The sequence below is a fragment of the Crocodylus siamensis genome, chromosome 3 (genome assembly GCF_052110815.1).
Source record: "Crocodylus siamensis isolate JL-2025a chromosome 3, ASM5211081v1, whole genome shotgun sequence".
In the NCBI taxonomy this organism is placed as follows: domain Eukaryota; kingdom Metazoa; phylum Chordata; order Crocodylia; family Crocodylidae; genus Crocodylus; species Crocodylus siamensis.
In genome coordinates, this window is record NC_143397.1 from 259,246,934 (window position 1) to 259,273,698 (window position 26,765).

Consider the following 26,765-nt stretch of genomic DNA (forward strand, 5'->3'; position numbering starts at 1 on the left):
CTCCAGTCTGACTGCTTATTTCAGGCGTCTGGTCTGAGCTCGGGGATATCACTGAATTCCCTGAAACCAAAGGGAGTGCAGTTGGGTTATCAGAAGAAGCCACAGATGAACGACTAGGAAAGGATATAGCATTCAAGCTGAATCCAACTGTTCCTCTGTTCGCCGTGCCTAGTTGGTCTCCTGCCTGGGAATTCATAGTCTAAACAATCTGGCGTTTAACAGGAGAAAAATAAAAAAGCCAGTTTAATCGCGTTTCAGTATCCCATTAATGGTATTGCAAGAGAAGCAGGAATCCGCTCCCTCTTGCCGTCTCCATCTTGGCGCGGATGCTGAAGTCGCGGTGCTGGCCCCGAGCCGCGGACGCAGCGCTGAGCCGGGAGGCTGCCGCTTGCTGTCGCCTTAGCTGTCTCGTTGCTGGAGTTTGCGTGTCGGGGAGACGAGCGCTGGGAGCACGAGATGCATGTGAATAAGCGTGTGTAGGAGGGTGAGGGCAAGGCGGAGAGATGCGAGGAAAGGGGGTTGATCCGGAACGTACTCTGCTTTCCGCGGTTGCGGGCAGGGGGGAGACACGTGCCTCGCAGAGGCTTGGGTACATAACGACTGCCGCCACCGTCATTACCTCTGCCTTGCCGTGGGGCAGAAATGCATCTACATGCACCATTTCACAGGAAGCGGAGGAAGCAGGGGCTGTCCAGGCTGTAGGGACCCAGCATAGGATTGTGGGTGCCAGAGTCTAAGCTCCTGCTCTGCCACTGCCTTTCCCTTGGGCCGATTGCGTAGCCTTTTCGAGCCTTTCTTCCCCGTGTGCACATTGACACGGCCCTGCCTTGAAGGTGGTTGGAGGATAAAGGTATCCAAGCCTGTGAGGGGAGTCATGCAAGGCAGTGACGGCACCTGAATCCTCCGGGTCTGGTTATGTTGCTTTTGTCCCAAGTGGCAAGAAACTCAAGGTATGGTTTGCAGTTTTGATATCTGGTTCCTGCTGTAGAAATCCTAAAGAAGTGGGACTAGAAGGGACCCCCAAAGGTTACATCTAGTTGAACCCCCTGCCTGAGACGGGACCAGCCCTGTCTAAACCAGCCCAGACAAACCATCATCTAAACTCTTCATAAAACTGCCGTCAACGCTGATGTACCACACGGCATCACACCCAAAACTGTCACAGGAAAAGTGGCCAACATCCTGCTTCCATAAAAGGTGTTAATTGGGCTAATAATTGGGCTAAAGATATTTGGCCCAATCCTCTAAATTGGAGTATTGGACCAAAAGAAATCTCATGAGGTTCAACAAGGACAAGTGCAAAGTCCTGCACTGGGGAGGGAGCGATCCCCAGCACCGGTGCAGGCTGGGGGTGAGGGGCTGGGCAGCAGCTCTGCAGAAAAGGACCGGTGGGGGACATGGGACAAAAACAGGAGCCAGCAGCATGCCCTTGCTGCCAAGCAGGCAACCGGCATCCCGGGCTGCATCCGTAGGAGCGTTGCTGGCAGATCGAGGGACGTGATTCTTCCCCTCTGTTCTGCACTGGGGAGGCCACATCTGGAGTCCTGTGTCCAGCTGTGGCCCCCACTACAGAAAGGATGTGGACACGTTGGAGAGAGTCCAGCGGAAGGCAGTGAAAGTGGTTGTGGGGCTGGGGGACAGGACTGGTGAGGAGAGGCTGAGGGACCTGGGCTGATTGAGTCTGCAGAAGAGAAGACCGAGGGGGATTGAACAGCAGCCGTCACCTCCCTGCCGGGGGGCTGCACAGAGGATGGAGCTGGGCTGGTCTCAGTGGGGGCAGATGCCAGGACAAGGAGCAATGGGCTCAGGCTGCAGCAAGGGAAGTTGAGGTTGTTTATTACAAAAAACTTTCTCATGAGGAGGGTAGTAAAGCACTGGAATGGGTTACCGAGAGAAGTGGGGGAGTCTCCATCCTTGAAGGTGTTTAAGACCCAGCTCGACAAAGCCCTGGCTGGGATGATGTAGTTGGGGCTGATCCTGCTTGGAGCAGGGGGTTGCATTGGTTGTGACCTCCTGATGTCCCTTCAACCTTCATTTTCTGCGATTTCTGTGATTAGGATACACTCAGGCAATACCATGCAGAGGCTGTGCCCCTGCTACAAAGGAGATTGTCTGTATCAATCTGACCAGGGGGGAAAACCCCTTCCTACCCCCAATGCGGCATCGGTCCAACCCCGAGCAGAGAGGCAAGACCCTCTAGCCAGCATCTGGTGCCAGAAGGAGCACTGGCACAACCCTGTCCTGGCCTAGAGGATGCAGAGCCCTCCTGGCAGCTTCCTTAACTGGTACGACCATTTGAGTAACATTAAGTGACTGAAAACCAGGGGTTTGAGCTGTCTTTTCCCCTTAACAGTGTATGCACGAGTGCTTGTACTGAAACTAAGGAGATGCAATCAAAATGATGGCGGTTCTAGCCAAAAATTATAGGGCTACCTTTCAGTAATCCCTTTTGGCGTCGGTTTTGGGGCTCAGCTCTATGCAGGAGTGGCACTTTGCAATTAAACCACAAGCTGTCGCTTGTTTTGTGCGCATGACATGAGGCATGTTGGGAGCACCGCTCCTCTTGGGTGAGGGCAATTTGGGACCCTTGCCTCCCTGGATGAGACATATATTTCTTTCCCTGTATCACAACACACCCGAAGACGTGGGATGAGCTGCTCGGGGGTTCCTTGGTTTACTTTCTTGCAAGGATAGCGTCACGTTGCATCTCTCAAGCAGCTGTCACTCAGATTGCTTCTGCCATCTGCCCACCTAGATCCTCCAAGGCACCGGGGAAAAACAAAACTACCTTATCATCTCAAACGCACCCCTGGCTCTCTCAGGATGTTGCCTGGTGCTGAGTGAGCCACTTTGTGCGGCCGGCAAAAGCATATTGCAGAGGGCACCGTGCCCAGCCCTGTCCCGGAGGGTGAACTGACATTCTCTGTTCGAGGCACAGCCCCTGTCAAACACACAAGCTGATGGATGGATGTAGGATTTTGGAAAGGGCGGCTGCAGATGGTGCGGTGCATCCTCACATGCAACACAACACGCAGTTGTCTCCAGTTAAAAAGAAACTAGAAGCTTTAGCAATAAGCTAAGGGCCTAGGGCCATATTATTCAGTTTAAGGTTGAAGCGGAAAAAAAAAAAGCAACTCAAAACAACCGTTATTGAAATAGCAAATGAAGGCACTAACTCATATATGTAAAAACACAGTAAAAAGAATCAGTGGTGTTGTTTCATTACACAGGTAGTCATTATAAAGGTACATCTCTTTTTTTTCCAGATTCGTAAAACAAAACCTAGCCTTCCTGAGCATCTTGGCAGTGCCTCCGATGCTTCACTGAAAGTTATTTCCACACCCCGGCGGATGTTCACCCTAGTTAACATTTCCACGTGTGAATGAATGTTTCTAGCTAGAGCTAACAAGCAGGCGCGGGGCTGCGAAACAGGAGCTGCGTTACCAGGAGCGGCTCGCAGACGGCAGCGTGGCAGCAGAAAGACTAGCTCGCGCAGTGGAGCCATAAGAAACCATAAACAGGGAAGGGGGTGGCTGACACCTGTGGAGTGAAGAGTTTGGAAGGAATCGGGTGGATGGTAATGAGCAGCCAAGTCAAGTGACTCCGTCACTGCTTTCTGAATCGAAAATCTGCTGTTGCTTAAAACCAGGCAGTTGGTTTAAAGCTTTGGATGGGGCAGGAATCAAAGGGGGGTGCGAGCGGCTGCACCTCTGGATCTGCCCCGGGGAAGCTCCCCGTTTTGTGAGCACAGGCTGCGCCCGTCCCGTGCCTCTGCGGTGCAGCGGTGCGTCCCACGCGGAGCCGCGCGTGCCTGCTTTTGTCTCTGCGATGCCTCCTTTGCTCTTTTCCCCTCTCCTGTTGCTCGTAAATCCCCGATCCTTTAACTGCAAAACGCTCCGGAGTGCCAGCTCCTCACCCCCGCCACGGACACGGCTCCTAATTACAGCAGTGTTGGGGGAATTCTTTCCATTTCCCTAATAATTAGCACTTGGACGTTGCACAAGGCAACCAGATCCTCCTGGAGCAGAGGGCAGCGGGTGGTAAATTGTCTGGAAAAGTACCGGTTTTCTGGGTAACTGCAAGCGTGAGGGAAGGTGTTTGGGGGCTGGTTTTTCTGGCATCGTCTGAAAGGGGATGTTCTTGCTGGCCCCCTGCCCAGGGGAGTTGGGCCGTGGATCTGAAGTAGTAGCCAGCTCAACCAGCCAGTTCGTCTTGACGGTGTTGGTGGGCTGGCATGCACAATTTGAGATTTTCTGGGTAAAAAATGTCCCCATGGCTCATCTTTATAATGTCACAAGGGTTTTTTCCTCCACTCCTAGTTTCTGTTCTTTAAATCCGGCCTTCGCTGCGGCGCTCCCGAGATCCGGGCACCCCACCTCACATCCCTGCTGAAAGCATCGGGGCGTTTTAGCATGTTCCAGGGTCCATGGGCTTCGTGTGGCATCGCCCAGCAGCAGCAGCGGGGAGAGAGCTGCTTTGCTCTCCCCTGCTACCAAAGCAGAAGGTGTTTTGTGGGCAGCACGGGGGCTAGGAAACACGGCAGGGCGGTTCTCAGTCCGTCCCATCGGGAGCAGCGGGGCTTTAACACACTTCCACATGCATGGCGGCCTGAGAGTGCAGCATCCTCCCCACAAGCCCAGGAACAGGGCCTCAGCACCGAATTACCTTGCGTGCGTGGGCGCAGAATGAGGCCTGTATTCTTGCTGCGCCGGGCGATGCTGCCTGATGCTCTGTTCTGCGGCTGTAACAAAAGCGTGCGTTTCCAGGGAGACGCCTCCATGCATTTGCACCCTGGATGCAGTGAACGGTGCCGTGACAATTAAACACGGCAGGGTGTTTGCTCTGCACGGCCTGGGAAGGTGGGTCCGACGGGCTGGAGAGCGGAGCTGCCTCGCTCGCCCGCTGCAGCGTTTCTACAGCAACGAGGCAGAGCCGCATTCGGGTCCCGGCAGCCGCCTCGTCGCCTTTCCGACCCAGCGCCGCTCGAGAAGGCGAGCAGGGCAGGGTGCGCGCGTCGGACATGCCGTCCGGGGGCAGCTCGACCCTGGGTGAGTGCATAGCTGGGGCGCGCGTTGACAGCAGCAGAGCTGCCGGGTGCTGGGTCTGTGGGTCCATCCTGCCCGGTCCCCTGCGTCCCGCAGAGCGACCGGGTCCGAGCAGGGGTTCCCCTGTTCCTCTCCCTGCAGCCTCCAGCACTGGGGTCCAGGCAGGGCGATGCGGAGGCCGTGCCACCCGCGCCCCTTTCCTCCACGCACGTGTCCAAGCCCTGGCCGAGCTCTTGGCTCCCACCACCTCTGGGGCCACGAGACCCCCCTTGAATGCCACACTGGGGGGGAACTGCCACCTGCTCGATCCGGGTGCAACCCTTGTTCCTGCCGGGTCAGCAATAAATCCCAAGGGACTTTCTCTGTGTCTGGCGGGCTGGGCTTGTGGTCTCTTCAGGACCTCGGGTTGCGACGCTGCAGTAAAATTCCCCGTGCAGCCCAGCCCCGATGGCCGAGCGCTGCCTTTGCCTGCAGTAGATCAGATTTAAATGGAGATGACTCCTTCCAGCCTCTGCATATCTCACTGCTCGAGGCATTGGAGGGCCAATAGCTGGAAGTTGCAGCAAAGTCGGTTTAGGTTGCATGTCAGGGAAAACTTCTTTGCTGTCGGAGCAGGGAGGCCATGGGAGAAATGCCAGGGAAGGGGGGACTCTCCATCCCTGGAGGTGTCAAGGAGAGAGTGGATGGTCACTGGTGGGACATGATCCAGGTGTAGCAATGCCTGCGTGCTACTATGCTGCTCTGGGCTGGTTTGCACAGGGCTGATCCTGCCCGAGGCAGGGGTTGGGCTGGATGTGACCTCTTCAGGTCCCTGCCAGCCCCACGGCTCTAGGATGTCTGTGCAATGTTATGTCACGTGCCGCATCAAGCCCACGATGTCCCAGGCTTGCAGGAGAGCGATGGCAGGCGGTGAGGGTCTTTCCAACCATAAGCATTTGGCGTTCCTTGCTGATCGTGGGCAGGACGTTGTCTTCATTCGACTTGTTCGGCCCAAGTTGGAAAAGGTAATAGATGGGGAGAAGGGAGAGAGGCTTTCATGATTTCCAGTTCCCGTTCAATGAATCAGCCTAGGTGGGAAGTGCCATCCGCTCACTGAACAGCAGTTCTCACCCTTTTTAGATTCGACGGGCTCGAGACCCCCCCCTGGGAAAATGTCAGCTCGTTTTCACTCCATTTTCGACTACAGAAAATACCAGAGCGATTCTTCTGTTGCCAGGAACTCGGACAAACCTCAGCAGGGCAGGTTTTTAACACTGGATTTCTATTGGAAATCCCTGGGTTTATCTCGTGGGTCACGCATACAGCAGCGCTGACCTTGAATCACGTGTACCACAGAGCGCCCTGCGGCACCCTTGGAAGGCTCTCATGGCACCCCAGGGTGTCACAGCACCCGGTTGAGAATCGCGGTTCTGGAGACTCGAAGGTCTGGCTCCGGTTTCCTTGGTTTTGATATGCCTCAAGGTGCATGCAGTTTCCTGCTGGGCTTTTTGGAAGCGCTGGGGCACTTTTGGAGAGCCCTCGAGCTTCTTTTAATCGAGACCCCTTCAGATGCTGCGTCACCTGCGACCAGAAGCAGCCCCATCAGCTGGCTGATTGCAGTCAAAAAACTGCTTCAGTTCAGTGTATCAGGTTTACATGCCTCGTGCATTTTGATAACCTGCCCTTCACCCAGCACGTTTAAGACACTCTATCTGATCAAGCGCAAATTGGAAAAAGCTGTTTCGTACCTTTTAAATTAAATTCCACTTCCTGTCTGAATGCAGCCTGACACAAATCCCCAGCGAGGAGTGATCTTGGAGTTAATAAATGCATCGTTTGCCATTTCCTAACATACAAACATGTGAAAATTAAGATTTGGAATAAATGTATTTTAAGTATCATCCTTACTTGAATGCATGCTTGTGCTTCTGGCTGGCAGAAGGGCACCACACTTGCTGTCTAGGTTGTACGTGTTTTCAGGGAGATTTTACCGGTGATCCCAGCTGTGGCAACGGACATCTCTGTGGCTTAGCGTTTGAAGCACAGATGCAGAACAGGATCCATCATTTAAATCCAAGTTTCCTGCTGGCTGATATTTAAAATCCAGCCATCCTACGTGAAACCTCTCTCTCCCATCCCCAGTGGGTCATCTCTAGTAACAGGGGCCAATGTGGCTCCATCTGTATTAGCCAGTTGGCTGCAGAAGGACATTACGTGAGCAGTGCTGTGCTGGATCAGCCCAGTGGTCCGTCTGTTAGCAGCCTGTTTCCGACGGTGGAAATAGATGCTTTAGAAGGAGAGCATGTGAGCTGGTTATATCTAAAATGATCCGAGTGCTGTCGTACCTCCCTGATCTCCACCATCATTGGCTTCAAGCTGGCGGAGGAAACATCCCTGACTGTTTCACTTAACAGTTGTTAATGAATCTATCACCCATTAACTTGTCTAGTCCCTTTTTACATCTGGTTGTACTCTGCCCCTACAACCTCCAGTGGCAATGCAAACCACCTGAACTTCTTTCCCAGGTGGGTTTTAAACCTGTCTCCTCATTTCAGCAGGCGCCTCTAGTTCTCGGGTGGAAACGGCAGGGCTGGGCTCTTGGGACGTCGTCCTGTGCCATCCCTATCCAGGGCCTGTTTCCGCCTGCACACGGTGCTCAGACAACTGCCAGTGCGAAAGCTGAGGGTGGGTCCTCTCCTCCTTGTTGTGACTTATTCATGAGGCTGAGAGCACGTGGCCGTCAGCAATGCACTAATGGATTTCCAGAGACTTCAACAGAAGGGAATAGGATTGCACTAAGGTGACATAGGAGCCTAATCTGTGGAATGGGATCCTGGCCCCGGGGATCACATTTCCCGGGGTGGGGGAGAATTAGCACTGCATAAATACCGTATTTTCTTGCATGCTGCGGAATAAAATCCACACCTTGGTTTTTTGAAAGGCCAAATGGGGTGCAAAAAAGATCTTTCTTTCTAGTAAGTAACGGATCAGCGGCAGTGAGGGGCTGAGCTTGCTCCATGTGGGTTGCATGCAGAGTTACTTGGGTTTAGCTGCAGAAAGTGCTGTTACTGTATTTCCCCACGTATCGTGTGCGCCCCAGCTTCCAGCAGCTGGTTTTTGGGGAACAGCCTGTGTTGCATGCTGGATAATATGGTATTAGGTTTTTGGAGGGGTTTTTCCCCCCTCCTGTTCTGATGGTCCCTTTCCTGCTATGCTGGGGTCTCTGCTGGATCAGGAGTCACGCTTCCCACACTGAAGAGCTGCAGTAGAGGAAGGCTGGCCGTGCCAAGCCCCTCCGCATGTGCAGTTCCTGCACGGAGGAGACTGGTCTGGGGAGCACCAGGTTCTCTGCACCTGGAGTCACCGCAGAAGGGCATGGGAGGATGCACCCATTCCCTGCAACAGCAGTGATGATTTCACAGATTTCTTAGACATTAGGGCTGGAGGGGACCTCAGGAGATCTTCGAGTCCAGCCCCCTGCCCAAAGGGCAGAAAGTCAGCTGGGGTCATAGGATCCCAGCAACATAAGCATCCAGTTTGCTCTTGAAGGTGTTCAATGTAGGTGCTTGAACCACCTCCGCTGGCAGACTGCTCCAGACCTTGGGGGCTCGGACAGGAAAGAAATTCTTCCTTGTGTCCAGCCTGAAACGGTCTTGCAGGAGTTTGTGACCGTTCGACCTCGTCATCCCTTGGGGCGCTCTGGTGAACAGACGTTCCCCCAGATCCTGGTGGTCACCCCTGATAAACTTATAGGTGGCCATCAGATCACCCCGAGCCTGCGCTTTTCCAGGCTAAAGAGTCCCGTGGCTCTCAGCCTGTCGTCGTAAGATCTGTTTTCCTGACCTCTGATCATGCGCGTGGCTCTCCTCTGGACTCTCTCAAGCTTCTCCACATCCTTTTTGAATTGTGGAGCCCAAAACTGGACGCAGTGCTCCAGCTGCGGCCTCACCAAGGCCGAGTACAAGGGGAGAATGACGTCCCGGGATTTGCTCGAGAAGCATCTATGGATGCACGCCAGCGTTTTGGTCACTTTACTAGCCGCAGCATCGCATTGAAGTCTCACGTTCATCTTGTGGTCAGTGATGACCCCCAAGTCTCTTTCTTCTGTAGTGCTAGCCAGCGTAGCACTGCCGAGCCTATAAGGATGCTGCAGGTTTTTCCTCCCAAGGTGGAGACCCTTGCATTTTTCGGTGTTAAACACCATCAGGTTCTCGTCCGCCCATTTGCTGAGCTTGTCCAGGTCAGCCTGGATCACCCGCCTATCTTCTGGCGTGGATGCTTTGCCCCAAAGTTTGGTGTCATCGGCGAACTTGGCCAGTCCGCTCCTGACTCCAATGTCCACATCATTAATGAAGATGTTGAACAGGATGGGTCCCAGGACAGAGAGCACGTGGCCTGGGGTTGGAAGCCAACATGGAGCCTGGGCATTCCCAGAGCTGCCCTGGGAGCCCAGACTGGGTCCTCACAGTCCAGAGCAGGGGTCGAGGGGCCAAGTGGCCACTGGAGGGTGCATTTGCTGAGCTGTTAGGCAAGATGCTCACCCCGGTGAGTGCCGGCCTCTGGAGTGGCTCCGTGCTCAGCTGCGGTGCCAAATTCAGACGCAGCAAGACTCGGCTCGGAAGCAGCACGTGAGCATTGCCCCTACAAGGGGTTTTCTCTGCCGTTTCCCCCGGACCAGATCGGGTGTCCTGGCACGGTGGGGCATCACTGGCAGCTGCGGTTCTGCGTGTGCTGTTTCCACCTTCTCAATGCCGGCACTCCTCAGCGCTGGTCAGTTGTTCCCAGCGAGGGCTGGTCGCGTTTGGGACCAGAAGCATTCTTCAGGGCGCTTCTTCATTGCTCAGGGTGTTTTTAAGCCTCCTCCAGAGGTGCTGGGTGCTGCAGCCCAGGCTGGGCAATGCTCCCAATGCTCCTGCTGGCACCAATCCCGCAGGGTCCTGGCTGCCTGCTTCTGGACTGTCTCTGGACCCTCATACAGGGTCCAGAGGCCTTCACACGCTGACGGCCGACGGCAGCCCACAGCTTTCAGCGGACTCCACCGCGTTCCTGAGGACATTAAATAGTCCCCCGTGCTCAGGCTCAGACTGATGTTGCACTGGGGGCAGGAAGGGATTTCCCCCCTGCTCAGACTGGTCCAGACTAGGGCGGGGTTTGCCTTCCTCTGTAATGGGGGCACAGTCTCTCAAGTGTATATTAACAACTTTCTTTGGGTAAATCCAGTATCTTTTATTAGCCCAACTAAAATAGTTTGAAAAATTGTTCTTGTCCAACTATTTTAGTTGGTCTAATGAAAGGTCTGGGATTTACCCAAAGAGCCTTGCCCTGCCAGTGTCCTTAGACCGACCACAGCTACACCGATACCCCTATTACCAACCTTTGCACGTTGGTGGCCCCCCAGCTTTCCTGGGGGCAAGTTCTGGGGCAGTGCCTGGGGCTGTGTCATGTGGCTTCGAGGTCGGACACGGGGCTTGTCTGGGCTGGTTTGCACGGAGCCGACCCCGTCTCGGGCAGGGGTTGGGCTCGATGCGAGCCCGCAGCTCCCTGCCAGCCGCGTAGCTGTGTGACCATGCTTTCCAGCGGGTCTCTGCCCTGGAGAGCCCAGGATCTAACGAAAAGACGTGCCGGCTGGCAGCTGGGAAAGCAGCACGAAGGCCATCCAATGCTGCCTGCCCCCTCGTTTTTGGTTAGTGCCCTTGCTAAATGCCCATGACCTGACAGAGCAGGATGGGAGCCAGCTCCTCCCGATCCCTGCTCCTGGTTTCCTCTCCCCCACCTTCCCAGCAGCTCTTTGCCCTCCCCTCGCGCCCGCCGGCTTCTCACGAGCCCTGTCTGTGTGTGTTCTCGTCCCGCAGGCTGGAATGGGTGGAAATCATAGAGCCTCGCACGCGGGAGCGCATGTACGCCAACCTCATCACGGGGGAGTGCGTGTGGGACCCGCCCGCCGGCGTGCGCATCAAGCGCACCAACGAGAACCAGTGGTGGGAGCTCTTTGACCCCAACACCTCGCGCTTCTACTACTACAATGCCACCACGCAGCGCACCGTGTGGCATCGCCCGCAGAACTGCGACATCATCCCGCTGGCCAAGCTGCAGACCCTGAAGCAGAACACGGAGTCGCCGCGGGCCTCCACCGAGAACAGCCCGGGCCGCAGCAGCAATGTCAGCCGGGAAGGCAGCACCAGCTCGTCTCTGGAGCAGGAGCTGGAGGGCAGCGAGAAGCCCCCGGAGCAGGCGCGCCCGAGCCGCCAGGCCACGCAGTACGCGCCGGTGAAGGAGGAGACGGAGAGGTAAGGTGGGGCCGGGGGGAGCGGTGGTGGGCTGGAAGGCACGATCGCGGGATGCATCTTATGCACTGGGGGTGGAGAAGCTTTACTTTAAAATGCTTCCCCTGCTTTGGAGCTAGAGGCTGCCTCTTTTCTCCCAAGCCCTGCATGCTGAGCCCGACGGCACTCGCTCCACGTCAGGCTGGCAGACGGGGCATATCCTTGCTGGGAGAACTGAGCCCCTGACCTATAAGGGACATGGGGGGAGAAGCAATATCCCAGGCTTGGAAATGTGGAGGGGGCAGTGGAGCCGCGGCTGGGGTATACGGAGGGGTCCGCGATTCTCTGGGATGGCAGGGCCTGCTAGCCCTGTTGGCAGCCCTGGGCAGAGGCAGCGGCACGGCTCCCGGTGCAGGGTGTGGGCATCCGTGGAGACCATTCCCACTGTTGCAGGGACTCCTTTCCCCCCAGGACTTGTAGCATTTCTTTACGCTTCTCCCCTGGGTGCTCCCCCACGCAGGGTCCAGATGCCGCGGTGCCCTGTGAGCGGATATCGACCCCGTTGCTCTCCCTGTGCCTATCCTGGAGCTCCTGGCAGAGGTGGGCGATTCCTTTGCTAAGGGGAATTTCCAACAGTGAATACAAGCCCATGCCCGTTTCCAAAACTGGGCCCCTCCGAGCTGGGAGATGCTGGCTGGGCCCCTGTTGCCGAGTGTCCAACATGCCCAGCTCCGCTGCTGCCTGGCTTTCACCCCTTGGAAATCCACCTGTGGGGGTGGACTGAACTCTCTGGGCATCCAGGGCTTGCAAAGTCTGCTGGGATCCGGGATGCAGCCAGGACCCTGGAAAAGCTGTGGGTTTAAGTGGTGAGAGGCAGGGCCGGGCATTAGACCCTCCCCACCCCTGCTCTGTGTGGGGGGTGCTGCCTGCCAGCTCTGCTGTTGGGTACATGCGACAGGGTCTTCTCTTCCCGAACGGGCCCCCGGTACAGCATCCGTGGAGACCATTCCCACTGTTGCAGGGACTCCTTTCCCCCCAGGACTCATAGCATTTCTTTACGCTTCTCCCCTGCAATGCTCCCAGCTGCTACCACCATCGTTCCCCCTCCCCAGGGCTCCCATCCCCGCTGGCTCCTGCCTTTTCCCTGTTGGACTCCTTCCCTCGTGCCCACATTGCCCCTCTCCCCCCTGCTCAGTCCAGCTTGCCCCTGGGCCAGTGTCTTGCCTTCTCCGTGGCTTGCTCTCCTGGCATCCCTCAGCAGCCCTGTGCTGCCTGCCAGTCCTTCCCGCTGGGGCCTGTTGCACTCTGCCCCGTGCTCTGTACATCCCTACCCCTGCAACTATGTTGGCACCTGCAGTGGCCACGTCACGTGTTTAGTGCATAAGACATCCTCCGTGGACCCTTTCCTAAGGCTGCCCCCTCCTCTGCTCAAGTGGAAGACTGGGAAAAAAGAGAGCCAGGTCCTTTTCCCTTCAGCCTGCACGCTCTGCCCCGGGTGACACAGGAGATGGGGCAGGATGGACCCATACATCTGACCCAGTCCATGCACTTCTTATGAAAGCTGCATGCATCTCCCAGGCTGAGGGAAGGGGGCTTCCTGCCCCCGAAGAGACCCAGCTGCACAGGCCACCTGGGCAGGAGGTGCTGCTAGAGGCGTGGTGCCCTGCAGGGTGCTTGCGACCTGCCGTGTCTCAGAGCTGGGAGACGGTGAAGCCCCAGGTCCCGGCCCCTTGGCTCCATGTGTAGCTGGGGTATGCACAGTACAGAGCCCTGGAGCACCAAGTCTTGCAGCTAACGGTCCCAGTCCCACGCACATGTCCCGGGTCATTGCTAGCATGAAGGCAGGGTTTCTAGGCCTCGGGGGTCAGGTCATTTATATGCCCCTCTCACACCATCACATATGAGCCCCCCAGTGGAGGAGTGCATGCTCTTGTTCCCATTTCATAGAGCAGCCTGAAGTGCAGTGAGGCTGAAGCCTTGCCTGGGTGCTGGGGGGCCGTGGCAGGGCAAGGACTCAAACTTGAGTCTCCCCAGGCCTTTGCTGCTGGCTCAGCCTTTCTCCTCCTTGGGTTTCCCTCCCGTTCTCATGCAGAACTGTGCCACAGCCCTCATGCCTCTTTGGAAATGCGGCAGTCTCTGCCCAGCCTGCTTCTCCTGCCAGGAGCTTTCCAAGGCATCGGCGTGTTCCCTTGGTAGGGAGCACCGAGAGCTCAGCCTGCAGCTTGTGCCTCTGCAGGACAGCCGGATGGCCCTTCCCAGGCGTGCTGGTGCAGAAAGAGTTAAGTGGAGCTGCAAGGGGGGGTGTCAGCGATGGTGCAGATGGCAGCACAGCTGAGCAGGGAGCGCAGCCCCTGCCCCTTCCAGCTGCGAGACCCGCTGCTGCTGTCACTCATGCCTGAGCCAGGCTCAAAGCCACATGCGCACGCAGGTGTGCACCCACACAGGCACCCCATAGAGGTGCACATATGCATGAGAGCATGTACATGGAAGTGTCTACACATACATGCATATACGCACACATGCACACATAGAGACAAACGAGCACCCGCATGCATGCATGCACACACTGCTCATGTGCATGCGCACACACATAGGATAGTTGGGGAAGCGCTGAGGTCCCGGAGGGGAGGGGAGCCAGGTGTCCGAGGAGAGTGGTCGCTCCTTAAGGAGACGATCCTCCAAGCCCAAAGGGAGGTAATCCCAATGAGGATCAAAGGGAGCAGGAGAGCACACAAGCCTCCGTGGCTCACCAAAAGCATCCGGGATTGTCTCCTTGCTAAAAAGGAGGCTTACACCCAATGGAAAGAAGGGGTCATCACCAGGGAGGACTATTCTGTAGTTGCTCGGGGATGTCGGGGGTAGTTAGGAAGGCCAAGGCAGAGATGGAACTGGGACTGGCTTCCCAGATTAAGGAAAATAAGAAGTCTTTTTTAAAATACATAGGGGGTAAAAAGAAGGTCCCGGGTAATGTGGGGCCCTTGCAGGACGCGTTGGGAAACTTGGTCATCACGCCAGACGGCAAAGCTAACATGTTTAACGATTTCTTTGCCTCCGTCTTCCTAAGTAGGGGCCAGAACAGCCACCTCCCTGCTGGGCCCCGCTTTGGGCCCCGGGGGAGGCACACCTGGGCCACGGGTTAGCGAGGATTTAGTTAGGAAGCTTCTGGAGGGGTTGGATGTATTCAAGTCAGCCGGCCCGGATGATCTCCACCCTAGAGTTGTAAAGGAACTGGCCGAGGTCATAGCAAGTCCCCTGGCACAGCTGTACGAGCACTCGTGGTGCTCTGGAGAGGTACTGGAGGACCGGAAGAGGCCAATGTGATCCCCATCTTCAAAAAAGGCAGGAAGGAGGACCCGGGAAACCATAGGCTGGTTAGTCTTACCTCGATCCTAGGCAAGCTGTTTGAGAAAATTATGCTGGCACACATCCGGGAGGGGCCAGCAGGGGACTGCATGCTTAGGGGCAACCAACACGGGTTCATCAGTGGCAGGTCCTGTCAGACCAACCTGGTGGCCTTTTACAATCAGATCACCAGACGCAGGGGTAGCAGCGGACATCATCTTCCTGGACTTCCGGAAGGCTTTTGACACTGTCTCTCACCCCGTTCTCATTAAGACACTGGGGGCTGTGGTGTAGACACCCCCACAGTCAGATGTGTCGCCGACTGGCTGCAGGGCCGACCCCAGAGGGTGGTAGTGGATGGGTCCTTCTCATCCTGGAAGGACGTGGGCAGTGGGGTCCCCCAGGGCTCGGTCCTCGGGCCCGCACTGTTCAACATCTTCATCAGCGATTTGGACGAGGGGGTAAAAAGCACCTGTTCAAATTTGCTGATGACACTAAGGTGTGGGGGGACGTGGGCACACTGGAAGGATGCAACAGGCTACAATCAGACCTAGACAGGTTACAAGGGTGAGCGGACGAGAATAGGATGGGCTTCAACACAGACAAGTGCAAGGTGCTGCACCTGGGGAGGAACAACCGGCACCATACCTACAGGTTGGGGAACTCCCCTCCTGTCAGCACGGAGGTGGAAAGGGATCTGGGGGTCATCATTGACTCCAAGATGAACATGGGCTGGCAGTGTGGGGACGCGGTCAGGAAGGCCGACCGTACCCTGTCATGCATCCACAGATGCATCTCGAGCAGGTCCGGGGGGGTGATCCTCCCCCTCTGTGCGGCACCGGTCAGGCCGCAGCTGGAGTACTGCGTCCAGGTCTGGGCGCCGCACTTCAGGAGGGATGTGGGCAGCATGGAGAGGGTGCAGAGGAGGCCACTCACATGATCGGGGGCAGCAGGGCAGGCCCTGCGAGGAGAGGCGACGGGACCTGAACCTGTTCAGCCTCCACAAGAGAAGGCTGAGGGGGATCTGGTGGCCTGTTATAAACTAGTCAGGGGGGACCAGCAGGCACTGGGGGAGTCCCTGTTCCCCCGAGCGCCGCCAGGAGTGACCAGGAGTAACGGTCACAAGCTGGCAGAGCGGAGATTCAGGCTCGACAGCGAGGTGCTGGCTCCTACCCTGGGGGTGTATAAGAGGAGGTTGGATGCACACCTTGCTGGGGTCGTTTGACCCCAGAACTCTTTCCTGCCATGGCAGGGGGTCGGACTAGATGATCTGCTCAGGTCCCTTCCGACCCTAGAAACTATGAAACATACATGTGAGCACACATACCTACACACACGCAACCTCCCCGCACACATATGTGTACATGCACATGTGCATGCTGTGCTTCAGCTACCTGGTGGCCAGATGCAGCTGGGTGGCCTGGAGGCTGGTGCAGACAGGAAAGCAGAATGTCCTTTCTCCTGCCCTGCGCTTCGGGACCAGCACCTGAATGCTCCCCACAGCACCCTTGCCCAGGAGAACAAGCCCTGGACACGCTCCCTGGGGATCCAGCCCAGGGTCCTGCTTCCTCCCTGCACCTGTGAGAACTGAGGTTTAGCGTCCACAGCCCCTGTGCTGGTGGCTGAGCCTGTGGCCGTGGCCCAGACTCATCGCTGGGGTTGTCACCCTAGTGCAGCGCGGCAGAGACTCTGAGACACAGACTGGGGGTTGCGGGGCCTGTCTTGGGTGGGGTGGGAAGTCCAAGGCCCCATCGCCTGGGGGCCCTGCTAGCCACCGCCCTCGCAAGGTCGTGCAGTAGTGGGCTGTGGGTCTGGCTCACATCCCAGAAGCTGGGCACAGACTCTGGCAAGGGCCGATGTCTTCTTTGTCCCAGCGGACAGGGTGCTCTGCTTGCTCTTATCCCTGCCCTGGGCTGCGGCAGGGCCCCATGGGAGTGGCAGTGGGTGGGAAAGCACCCTACAGCACCCACCCCTTCCCGTGGGCTGACCAGACCGCGTCTGCCTAGGGAGCTCGACTGCCCCGCACCCATGGGCCGCCGTCCAGACCAGAAACGGCTGTTCCACCCTCGTGTGCTGCTTGAACGTGGGAGCTCCCTGCTCCAGCCGCTCTAGCTGCTGCCTTGGCCACGGCCTGGGAGTCTCCCGGTGCCCTGGGGCCTGCTTTTTCCTTGGGACATGGCTGCCAGCACATGCCCGCTGCTGCCCGAACCTGCTGTATGAGCAGGACGTGGGCAGCGGGCAAATGCTGTCGCCCAGGGCATGGCAGTGAAATGGTTGATGCCTTCGGAGGGTGCTGGGCTGTGGGGGCGATTGCCTGGCAGCAGAGATCCGGGGGATGTGTGCTGCTCACACGTGTGTGCACACACATACATATGCACACACCCACATGTGCACACTCACACGCAGCATACACACGCACGCACACATACCCCAGTGTTGCAGTTCACAGGCAGCCGCATCGCCAGCTGCAGCTGTCCAAAATGCAGCTGATGTGATCCTGTAGTTCTCCTGACTCCCCAGGGACTGCGGGGCCCCGGCAGGTGAAGGCACCGCGATGGGGTGGGGGAGAGGTGGAAGGAGCCAGTCTTCTGGCTCAGGAGGAGGCTTTTGCTGGGAACAGGGGTGGGGGGAATGGGTAGGGGGCTGCTCGGGGTGGGGGGAGTATTTGATGCATCTAGCAGGGCCTGGGAGGCGGCTAGGAGACCCGCTCTGCTTGCACGTGTTCTTCCCAGCACTGCTATGGGTGGGACAAGAGGGAGAGCAGGGTCCCACGGCCGGTGCACTGCAATTGTGCCTCTGCAAGGGGCCGTGCATCGGGTCCAGAGGGCCCTGCACAATACACCGGGGTTTCGTAGGCCTGGCAGAGTCCAGCCAGGCCTAAGTACCGCTGGGGTCCTTTGGCCTATGCCCCTGCTTTCATCCTGGCTTGTGTAACTACACAGGCTCGTTCTCGCTCTTGCGCCCCGTAAACCTGTCCCCAGGCTTCACGTCACATGGGAAATGAGCAGCCCAGCCTGCAGGCATGAAGCAAAGTGCAGCGCACCTACAGCTGTCGCAGGGTCCGGCCCCAGAAGTGCAGAGACTCTGCAGCTCTTGGGGGAGATGCGGGGGGCAGGGGCAACTGAGGCATGAATGTGAAAGGACACCGACACGAGTCCCCGTGCTTGGATGAGACCCTCGGCTCCGGCAAAGCCAAACCTGCCCCGACCACGAAAGCGTTAGCAGCTGCTGCCGGCTGGGGCAGGAGGCCTGGATCCTGATCCCGGGTGCGCACCCCAGAAGTGCTGCATGGAGCTGGAGAGGGGAGGGGGGCGCTGGGCTGGGGGCACGGCGCCCAGTCTTCGCTGAGCTGTAGTGGGACCTGTGCTGGGGGGCACTGCCAGCGTGGGGGGGGTGGGAGTCCTGCCCAACCCTTGCTGCAGAGGGGCTCTGACATCTCCCTTCACCCAGGCAGCACCCTCAAGCCTTGCACCCTTTGTCCTGGAGCAGGGGTGTCCACCTCCCACAGAGGAGGGCTGCTGCCTCTAGGCCACCGCTGTCCTGGAGCCAAGTGCTGCTTGGGGGCAAGGGGTTGGGTGCTGTGGCATGGACTATGCCCCCGGGCAGAGGTAGCAGCTAGGCTGATGCATGCCTCCTGGCCTGGCCTCGGGCTCCTGGGTGCTTGGGACCCCTGAGCTTTCGCAGCCCCCGTCCGTCTACTTGCGATCTCTGGAGCAAATGCTGACAGCGTCCTACAGCTGCAGCACGTTGGCCCCCACGGTCTCCCTGCAGTGGTGCGGGGCTGCGTCAGGGCGACTGCGTAGCTTTGCTCGGAGGTGGGACACGTGGTTTGTCTCGGATGGTGCAGACAGGGCTGATCCTGGCTCCGGCAGGGGGTTGGACTAGACGTGGCGGCCGCAGGTCCGCTCTGCTCCGTGACTATGTATGTGTGTGACCCCCCCCCCCCCCCCCAGTGCCCTGACAGCTGGCCACAGAGAAGCATGGGCCAGCCCACCAATATGGACCTTTGAGATGCAGAATCTGCCAAGACCCCCCCAGAGGGGAGGCTCCAGGCCGGATCAGCTCCATCTGGACTCTCCTACAGGCACGCTCGCCTGATGGTTTCTTAAAACTACACCCCCCAGCACCGTCACACAGCTGCCGGGCACAGGGCCCCAGAAACACCCTGCACACCCCAACCTGCCCCAGGTAAAGCAGGGGGGTGGGGGTGGGGGCTGGCAGTGCCCTGGATGCTCCAGAGACCCCTGCTTCAGAGGAAGGCAAAACCCCCAGTCCGTACTGATCTGAGCACGGGGAGAAATTCCTCCCTGGCCCCAAACGGGGTGGGTGGCATGTGGGGCCCCGTCCCAATCCTCAGCAGTGCTAATGCACAGCCTTCTTCCCCTTGGCCAGCCTACGGGGGCAGGGGGCAGGCGGGCCCTGGGTTCAGCGAGCAGGGAGAGGAGAGCGCGGCGATGAAAGCCGTGGGGCGGCCAGCTTGCGGCTCTCTGCAGGGCCGGCCCAGACGCGCGGAGGGGGGTATGGACCGCACGGAGAAGCCGCCTGTTCTCTAACTCATCTCTGTGCTTTCTCTTTAAGAGCAGGGCCTCTCTGGGTATGTCCACGCGCGGGCAGGGATGGCGGCTCAGGTTCCCGCATGCAAAGGGCATGAATCTCGCTGCCGAGCAGGTTCTTGCCATGTGACAGAGCCGGCAGGGAGGGGCAAGCACTGCAGCCGCTTCTCTGCACGGCCTTGTGCCGTGCTTCAGCTCGAGCGCGCCTGCAGCTCGCACGCTCGCCAGCACCCTGATGGGGGCTGTACCCTATATGTCTCCCCCACCTCCCTGCCAGCTACAAGTGCTGCCTCGGTGTCACTCCTAGGAAGCACATCCCATCCGGGCAGCCCCTCCCGGGCCCCGGACCTCCGTGCCACCGATAAGGCGGGCGGGTTGCAGAGCTCGCTGCGGCTTCAGTCTCTTCTCTCCTGTGTTCAGGCCTCTTTGTGGGGCTGCAGCTCCTTCTGCATGAGCAACCAGGGGGGCTTTTCACTTGGACTCGCCCTGCAAGCTCACGGCTTTCTCCAGCCCCAAGGCAAGAGGCTGGACTTTGGCTGTTGCAAAGCAAAGCGCTGGCTCTCCTCTGTGCCACCCGGGCCCTGCTGTGTCTGAATTGCCTGGGCTATTACAGGGTGGAGTTGCACAGTAGACCAGACTAAGGGCACTTAAAATGCAAGCTGTCTGCACATTAAAGCTCGTTAACTCCTGGCAAAACGGCCTCTGAGCATCTCAAAAGTTCTGCCACTTCAGGTGAGGGTAACTTCACTCTCCCCCAAGGAGATAAAACAAGCAACTTGCAGTCCTCCAGCATCCCAAGATGCACAGCTTCCAGCACCCCAATTACCTGCTCACCTGCCCTCTAGGGGCAAGACGTGGTGTTAACCCTTAATGTGCTACTGCCCACAGCACGGTCTAACTTTAACCCTGCTTCATGTTGTATCGATTCAGCGTCAGCTAGGCGTAGCTTGTAACTTCACCCCAGCAAAAGCAGCCTGCTGTTTTATGGGCCGAGCTCACTCGATGGGTCTATTTAGCACGAAAGAGGACCTGGTCCTGGTCTGCGGGGGCGCTCCAGGTGAGACATCGGAGGGTCTGAAGGAAGGAAGCAGGAGTGAGATGTGAGAGCTGATAAGTGACCCCAGGTAATTAGCCATCAGAGCTAATTGCAGACTAATGGAAGGGGCGGGGCGACAATCTCAGCCCCTGCTACAAGCACACAGCACTTCATGCCCCTCCTGCCCATGCTCCTACGTGACAAGGCCGCTGCAGGGGTGCGTTGAGGCACCCAGCTGTGGTTTCAGAGCCACGCCTTGGCCTGGCATCAGATCCTGGAGCTGGAAGTGGCTGCCCGGTCGCTGGGAGTGGACGTGAGGCCGATCACACCTCTCCCAGGCGTGGGGTTAGCTACAGAAATGGGCTTGAGATACAGGATGTAGGACCCTTGAGCTCCTGCTGGGACTTCAACCCGGAGGGTCCTGGCGAGAGGGTCTTGGCCCTCTGCTCAGGGTCAGACCGATGCCATATTTAGGGTCAGGATGGGATTTTACTCCGTGCTTAGATTGGTGCAGGCTGGGGGGGTCTGCCTTCCTCTCTGGTGGGGGCACGGCCTCTGCCTGGGGGCTCTGGGGTGTCTATTAAGACCCTTTGCAGCAGTAGGACATTGCCCCCACGATCCCGCGGCTTTCCCTGGGGCAGGGGCAGGTGTGATGTCCGGTGCTGTGTCAGGGCTGACAGTGGTTTTACAAGGAGTTTACACGATGGTTCATCTGGGCTGGTTGGGACGGGGCTGATCCTGCCTCAGGCAGGGGCCGGACTGGATGTGACCCCGCAGCTCCCTGCCCCACCACTTCTCTGTGGTTCGAGGCCCCGGTGGGCCTTTGGCTCATGCTAGGAGGGGCCCGTACCCCTCACCTCACTGAGCAGCAGCCTTCAAAACTGCAGCCTGGCCAGTTTGTGCCCTCGCTGCCCTATGTCTTCCACAGATGTCCTCCCATTTGCACCACTGGCACATTTAGAGAGCCGCTGGAGTACACGCTGGCTCTCCAGCTCCGTGCTCGTCGCCTTGTGGCCGTCACCTCCAGGAGTTCGGGCATCGGACCCCGTCTCTGTCCCTAACAGCTAAGCTGCAAAGCCTTTCTCTGCCGTTGCCCTTGCCACGGTCCCAGGCTCCCAGCAGATGACGGCGCGGCCCGGGAGAGAACTGGGCTTCCCTTGTTCTGCCCAGCGCATCTGACGGCACTCTGTCATCCTCCCCCCGCTTCGGCGGCCGCTCGCCCAGCAGCTGGGAGGGAGTCGCGGGTGCAGAATTGGAGAAGGTGAGCAGCTGTGAAGCTGCCTGCAGCTCGTTAAGGTGCACGCAAGGAGGGGGGAGGCAGGCCTCCGTGGACACCTGTCGCTGAGGGCTGCAGCGATATGGTGTCAGGTCCCTGGAGAGAGCTGGTGCGCATCGACCCAGATGCTTGCGGCAGCCTCTGCGGTGTTTTCTGCACCCCCCTTGAGTGCTGGAAGATAAAGGGCCTTCCCTTTTGAGCAGCTTCTGGGAGCATGCGCCACGCTGGGTGCAGCGGTGGGGGCAGCCTCGCATGCAGGAGATGAGGGACAGGAGTACGGCTGCCTCCGGAAAGGCCCCTGTGCTAGAGGCATGGAGCAGAGCCCGACAACGAGAGAAGAGAAGGGCTGGAAGGTCTTCCAGGCCAACCCCCAGCCAGAGGCAGGATCCTCCCTAGGCTAACCAGCTGGCTTGTTCCTGGGGGGCATGCACCAGGGCATCGCTGGTTCCTCGGCAGAGCTTTGCTGTGGGGGGAGGACGATCAGGAACCGCTCATGTCCCTTTTGCCCCTGCTCCGGGCAGGCCGCTGGCCTCTGTTCAATCTGCCCCTGCCCAATGGACATCTTCTCTGCCTGCATCGCCTCCGCGTTTCCCCAGGAGGACATCTCCCTCCTCATGCAGGAGCTCAGTCTGCTCCGGGAACGAACTTCAGAGCTCAGTCTGCCCCGGGAACGAGCATCACCAGTAAAAGGCCAAATCCCTGATGAGAGGGACAGTCTCTGTGCAGGCGCTGCCGGTGTCTTGGCTTCACGGTCCCTCATTTCAGTGGTGGAGCTTTCCTCTACCGGTGATGGGATGCGCAAAGACACCGTGACTGAGAGACTCTGAAATGACCTGCTGTCTGGTTTGTGACGGCGCGTCTCAGTATTGCTCCCGAGACCCCTTGTCCTCTCTCTTCCTTCTGGAAAGCCCAAAAGCCGCGAGAGCTGATTGCAACGGCAGCAAGCACCACAACCCTCCTCCCAAAGTGACAGCCAGGGGCTCTGAACGGGGACCAAGAGCTTGTAGGGACAGGAGCCAGCTGATCTCGCTGCCTTGAGCCACCTGCACGTCCTGGGGGCTTGTGGGCGCCCAGCACAGACCACCAAGGATATAGCAGGCTCTCAGTTGACTACTGCAGGCTCTCGGTGATGGGCAGGGAGCTCCTCCCTGATTCGTAGTATCATAGTACTTAGGCTCAGAAGGGACCTAAACAGATCATCAGGTCCGACCCCCTGCCCCAGGCAGGAATGGGTGCTGGGGTCATATCACCCCAGCCAAATATCTGTCCAGCCTCCTCTTGAAGACCCCCAAGGCAGGAGAGAGCACCACCTCACTTGGGAGCCTGCTGCAGAGCCTGGCAGCTCTCACTGTAAAGCAACATCTCCTGGTGTCCAGCCTGAACCTGCTCTCTAACTTGCGTTTGTTATTCCTAGTAACCCCGGGTGGTGCCTGGGGGAACAGCGCCTCCCCCAATTCCCACTGGTCCCCCCGGAGAGTTTATAGACAGCCACTAGATCCCCCCCAGCCTTCTCTTGTGGAGACTGAACCGGTTCGGGTCCCGTCGCCTCTCCTCATAGGGCCTGCCCTGTTGTCCCCTGATCATGCAGGTGGCCTCCTCTGGACCCTCTCCATGCTGTCCACATCCCTCCTGCAGTGCGGCGCCCAGAACTGGACGCAGGACTCCAGCTGCGGCCTGACCAGTGCCGCACAGAGGGGGAGGATCACCTCCCTGGACCTGCTCGAGATGCATCTGTGGATGCAGGACAAGGTGCGGTTGGCCTTCCTGACCGCTTCCTTGCATTGGCGACGCATGTCCATCCTGGAGCCAACAATGACCCCGAGATCCCTTTCTGCCACTGTGTTGACGAGCAGTTCGTTTCCCAGCCTATAGGTGTTGTTGCTGGTTCCTTCTCCCTAGATGCAGCACCGTGCATTTGTCTGCATTGAACTCCATCCTATTCTCATCCATCCACCCCTGTAACTGTCTAGGTCTGGCTGGGTTCTGTCCCTCCCCTCCAGCGTGCCCACCTCGCCCCACGACTTGGTGTCATCAGTGAATTTAAGCAAGGTGCTTTCCACACCCACATCCAGATCGCTGATGAAGATGTTGAACAGTGCAGGCCCGAGGACCAAGCCCTGGGGGACCCCACTGCCCACGTCCCTCCAGGTCGAACATGACCCATCCACCACCGCTCTCTGGGTGTGACCATTGAGCCAATTTGTCACACTAATGCCAGGAGCCTGGGCAACAAGCAGGAGGAGCTCGTCCTCCTGCTCAGTGCAAAGAAATATGACGTCATTGGGATAACGGAGACCTGGTGGGACTCCCCCCATGACTGGACCACGGGTATAGAGGGCTGTACCCTGTACAGGAGGGATCGTGTAGACAAAAGGGGCGGGGGGGTAGCTCTCTATGTGAAGGAAAGCTACATGTCCCTGCAAGCTGATGTTGGCGACCGGCATGGACAGCTAGAGACCCTCTGGGTAAAAATTCGTGGGAAAAACGGCACAGGGGACAAAATGGTGGGAGTCTACTACAGACCTCCCACCCAAAGTCCCGGGCTTGACCAGGAGTTCGCCCGGGAACTGACTGAGGCCGCTTGCTCCAGGACCTTGGTTGTCACGGGTGACTTCAGTTACCTGGACATCTCGTGGGAAGATCACTCAGCTAAATCTGAGCAGGCGCAAAGCTTTCTCTCGTGCGTGGATGACCTCTACCTGACTCAAGAAGTCTATGGGCCAACGAGAGGCAAAGCGCTGCTCGACCTGGTACTGGCTACGGGGGACGACCTAGTGATCGATGGGAAGCTGGGTGACAGCGACCACGAGCTGATCACCTTCACCATCCGCCGGAAAGCTGGCAAGTCAGTCAGCAACACAGAAGTCCCTGACTTCAGAAAAGCCGACTTTGACAAGCTCAAGAGGCTTGTCGGTCAGGCCCTCAGGGACCGTGACCCCAGGGAGTTGGGAGTTCAAGAAGAGTGGCTGCTTCTCAAGGAAGCGATCCTCAGTGCACAAGCTAAATCTATTCCAACACGGAGGAAAGGCAGCAAGAGGGCACAGCAGCCCCCCTGGCTCTCCAGGGACCTAGCGGACCTACTGTGACTAAAAAGGAAAGCCTACAAAGGATGGAGGACGGGATTCACCTCCAAGGAGGATTACTCCGCGCTGGTCCGGTCCGTGCAGGGAGCAAACCAGGAAAGCCAAGGCTGCAACTGAACTCCAACTAGCTTCAGGCATCAAGGACAACAAAAAGTCCTTTTTCAGATCTGTGGGGAGCCGGAGGAAAAGCAAGGGCAATGCTGGACCCCTGCTAAACCAGATGGGGCAACTGACAACTGACGCCCAGGAAAAAGCCAACCTCTTAAATAGGTACTTTGCGTCAGTCTTTCAGCAGTCCCATGGGACGCCCATGCCTGCTATGGGACAGGGAGATCTGGGTGAGGGAGATCCCTTACCCTCCGTCAATGCTGACCTCGTGAAGGAACACCTTGAGAAGCTGGATACCTTCAAGTCAGCCGGCCTTGACAACCTGCACCCCAGGGTACTCAAGGAGCTGGCGAGCGTCATAGCCCAGCCCCTGGCACGGGTCTTCGAGAGCTCCTGGCGCTCTGGTGTAGTGCCCGAAGACTGGGAGAAGGCCAATGTGGTGCCGATCTTCAAGAAAGGGAGGAGAGTGGATCCGGCTAACTACAGGCCCATTAGCCTGACTTCTATCCTGGGGCAGAGCTTAGAAAAGTTTATTAAGGAGGCCATCCTTGAGGGACTGGCCCAGGCTAACATCCTAAGGGACAGCCAGTACGGGTTTGTTGCAGGTAGGTCTTGTTTGACCAATCTCATTTCCTTCTATGACCAGGTGTCCTATCACCTGGACAAGAGAGAAGAGATTGATGTCATATATCTTGACTTCAAAAAAGCTTTTGATCTGGTATCCCACGATCACCTCTTGGCCAAACTGCCCAGTTGTGGCCTTGGCTCCACCACGATCCGCTGCCTGGGAAATTGGCTCCGTGGTCGGACCCAGAGGGTTGTGATTGATGGCAGTCACTCATCGTGGTGCCCTGTGACCAGTGGGGTCCCTCAAGGCTCTGTCCTGGGACCCATACTGTTCAACATCTTCATTAACGATGTGGACACTGGAGTCAGCAGTGGACTGGCCATGTTCACCGATGACACCAAACTTTGGGGCAAAGCATCCACGCCAGAAGATAGGTGGGTGATCCAGGCTGACCTGGACAGGCTCAGCAAATGGGCAGACGAGAACCTCATGGTGTTTAACACCGAAAAATGCAAGGTTCTCCACCTTGGGAGGAAAAACCTGCAGCTTCCTTATAGGCTCGGCAGTGCTACGTTGGTTAGCACTACAGAAGAAATGGACTTGGGGGTCAGCATTGACCACAAGATGAACATGAGCCTGCAATGCGATGCTGTGGCTAGTAAAGAGATCAGAACGCCGGCTTGCATCCATAGATGCTTCTCGAGCAAATCCTGGGACGTCATTCTCCCCTTGTACTCGGCCTCGGTGAGGCCGCAGCTGGAGTACTGCGTCCAGTTTTGGGCTCCACAATTCAAAAAGGATGTGGAGAAGCTTGAGAGAGTCCAGAGGAGAGCCACGCGCATGATCAGAGGTCAGGAAAACAGATCTTACGACGACAGGCTGAGAGCCATGGGACTCTTTAGCCTGGAAAAGCGCAGGCTCAGGGGCGATCTGATGGCCACCTACAAGTTTATCAGGGGTGCCCACCAGGATCTGGGGGAACGTCTGTTCACCAGAGCGCCCCAAGGGATGACGAGGTCGAACGGTCACAAACTCCTGCGAGACCGTTTCAGGCTGGACATAAGGAAGAATTTCTTTACTGTCCGAGCCCCCGAGGTCTGGAGCAGTCTGCCAGCGGAGGTGGTTCAAGCGCCTACACTGAACACCTTCAAGAGTAGATTGGATGCTTTTCTTGCTGGGATCCTATGACCCCCGCTGACTTCCTGCCCTTTGGGCAGGGGGCTGGACTCGATGATCTCCCGAGGTCCCTTCCAGCCCTGATGTCTATGAAATCTATGAAATCTGACTGTGTTGGCATCAGTGCTGCAGTCACCTAGTTTTTTTAAGAGAAGGTGATGGGAAACCGTGTCCAAGGCCTTCTTAAAGTCCAGGAAGACGACATCCACCCCGGCACCCTTGTCCAGGGACTTTGTGACTGATCATAAAAAGAAACCAGGTTAGTCAGGCAGGACCTGCCCTCAATGAACCCAATGATTGTACACACTCTTCCATCTCAGGGCTTTCCCATCTAGG

General features: G+C 57.7%; 1 protein-coding gene across 3 annotated transcripts in view; it reads left to right on the top strand.

Annotated features, from left to right (window-relative positions):
• The window catches only part of ARHGAP39 (Rho GTPase activating protein 39), a 188,047-nt gene that overhangs the window by 86,943 nt on the left and 74,339 nt on the right, over positions 1-26,765 (top strand). For 2 of the 3 annotated variants that reach the window (XM_090040791.1, XM_090040792.1), the window contains exon 2: positions 10,877-11,311. In XM_090040791.1, the coding sequence (XP_089896917.1) occupies positions 10,877-11,311 (435 nt within the window). Of the gene's footprint in view, positions 1-10,876; positions 11,312-26,765 lie in introns of those variants that run through there. The other variant, XM_090040793.1, reaches the window with a different exon arrangement.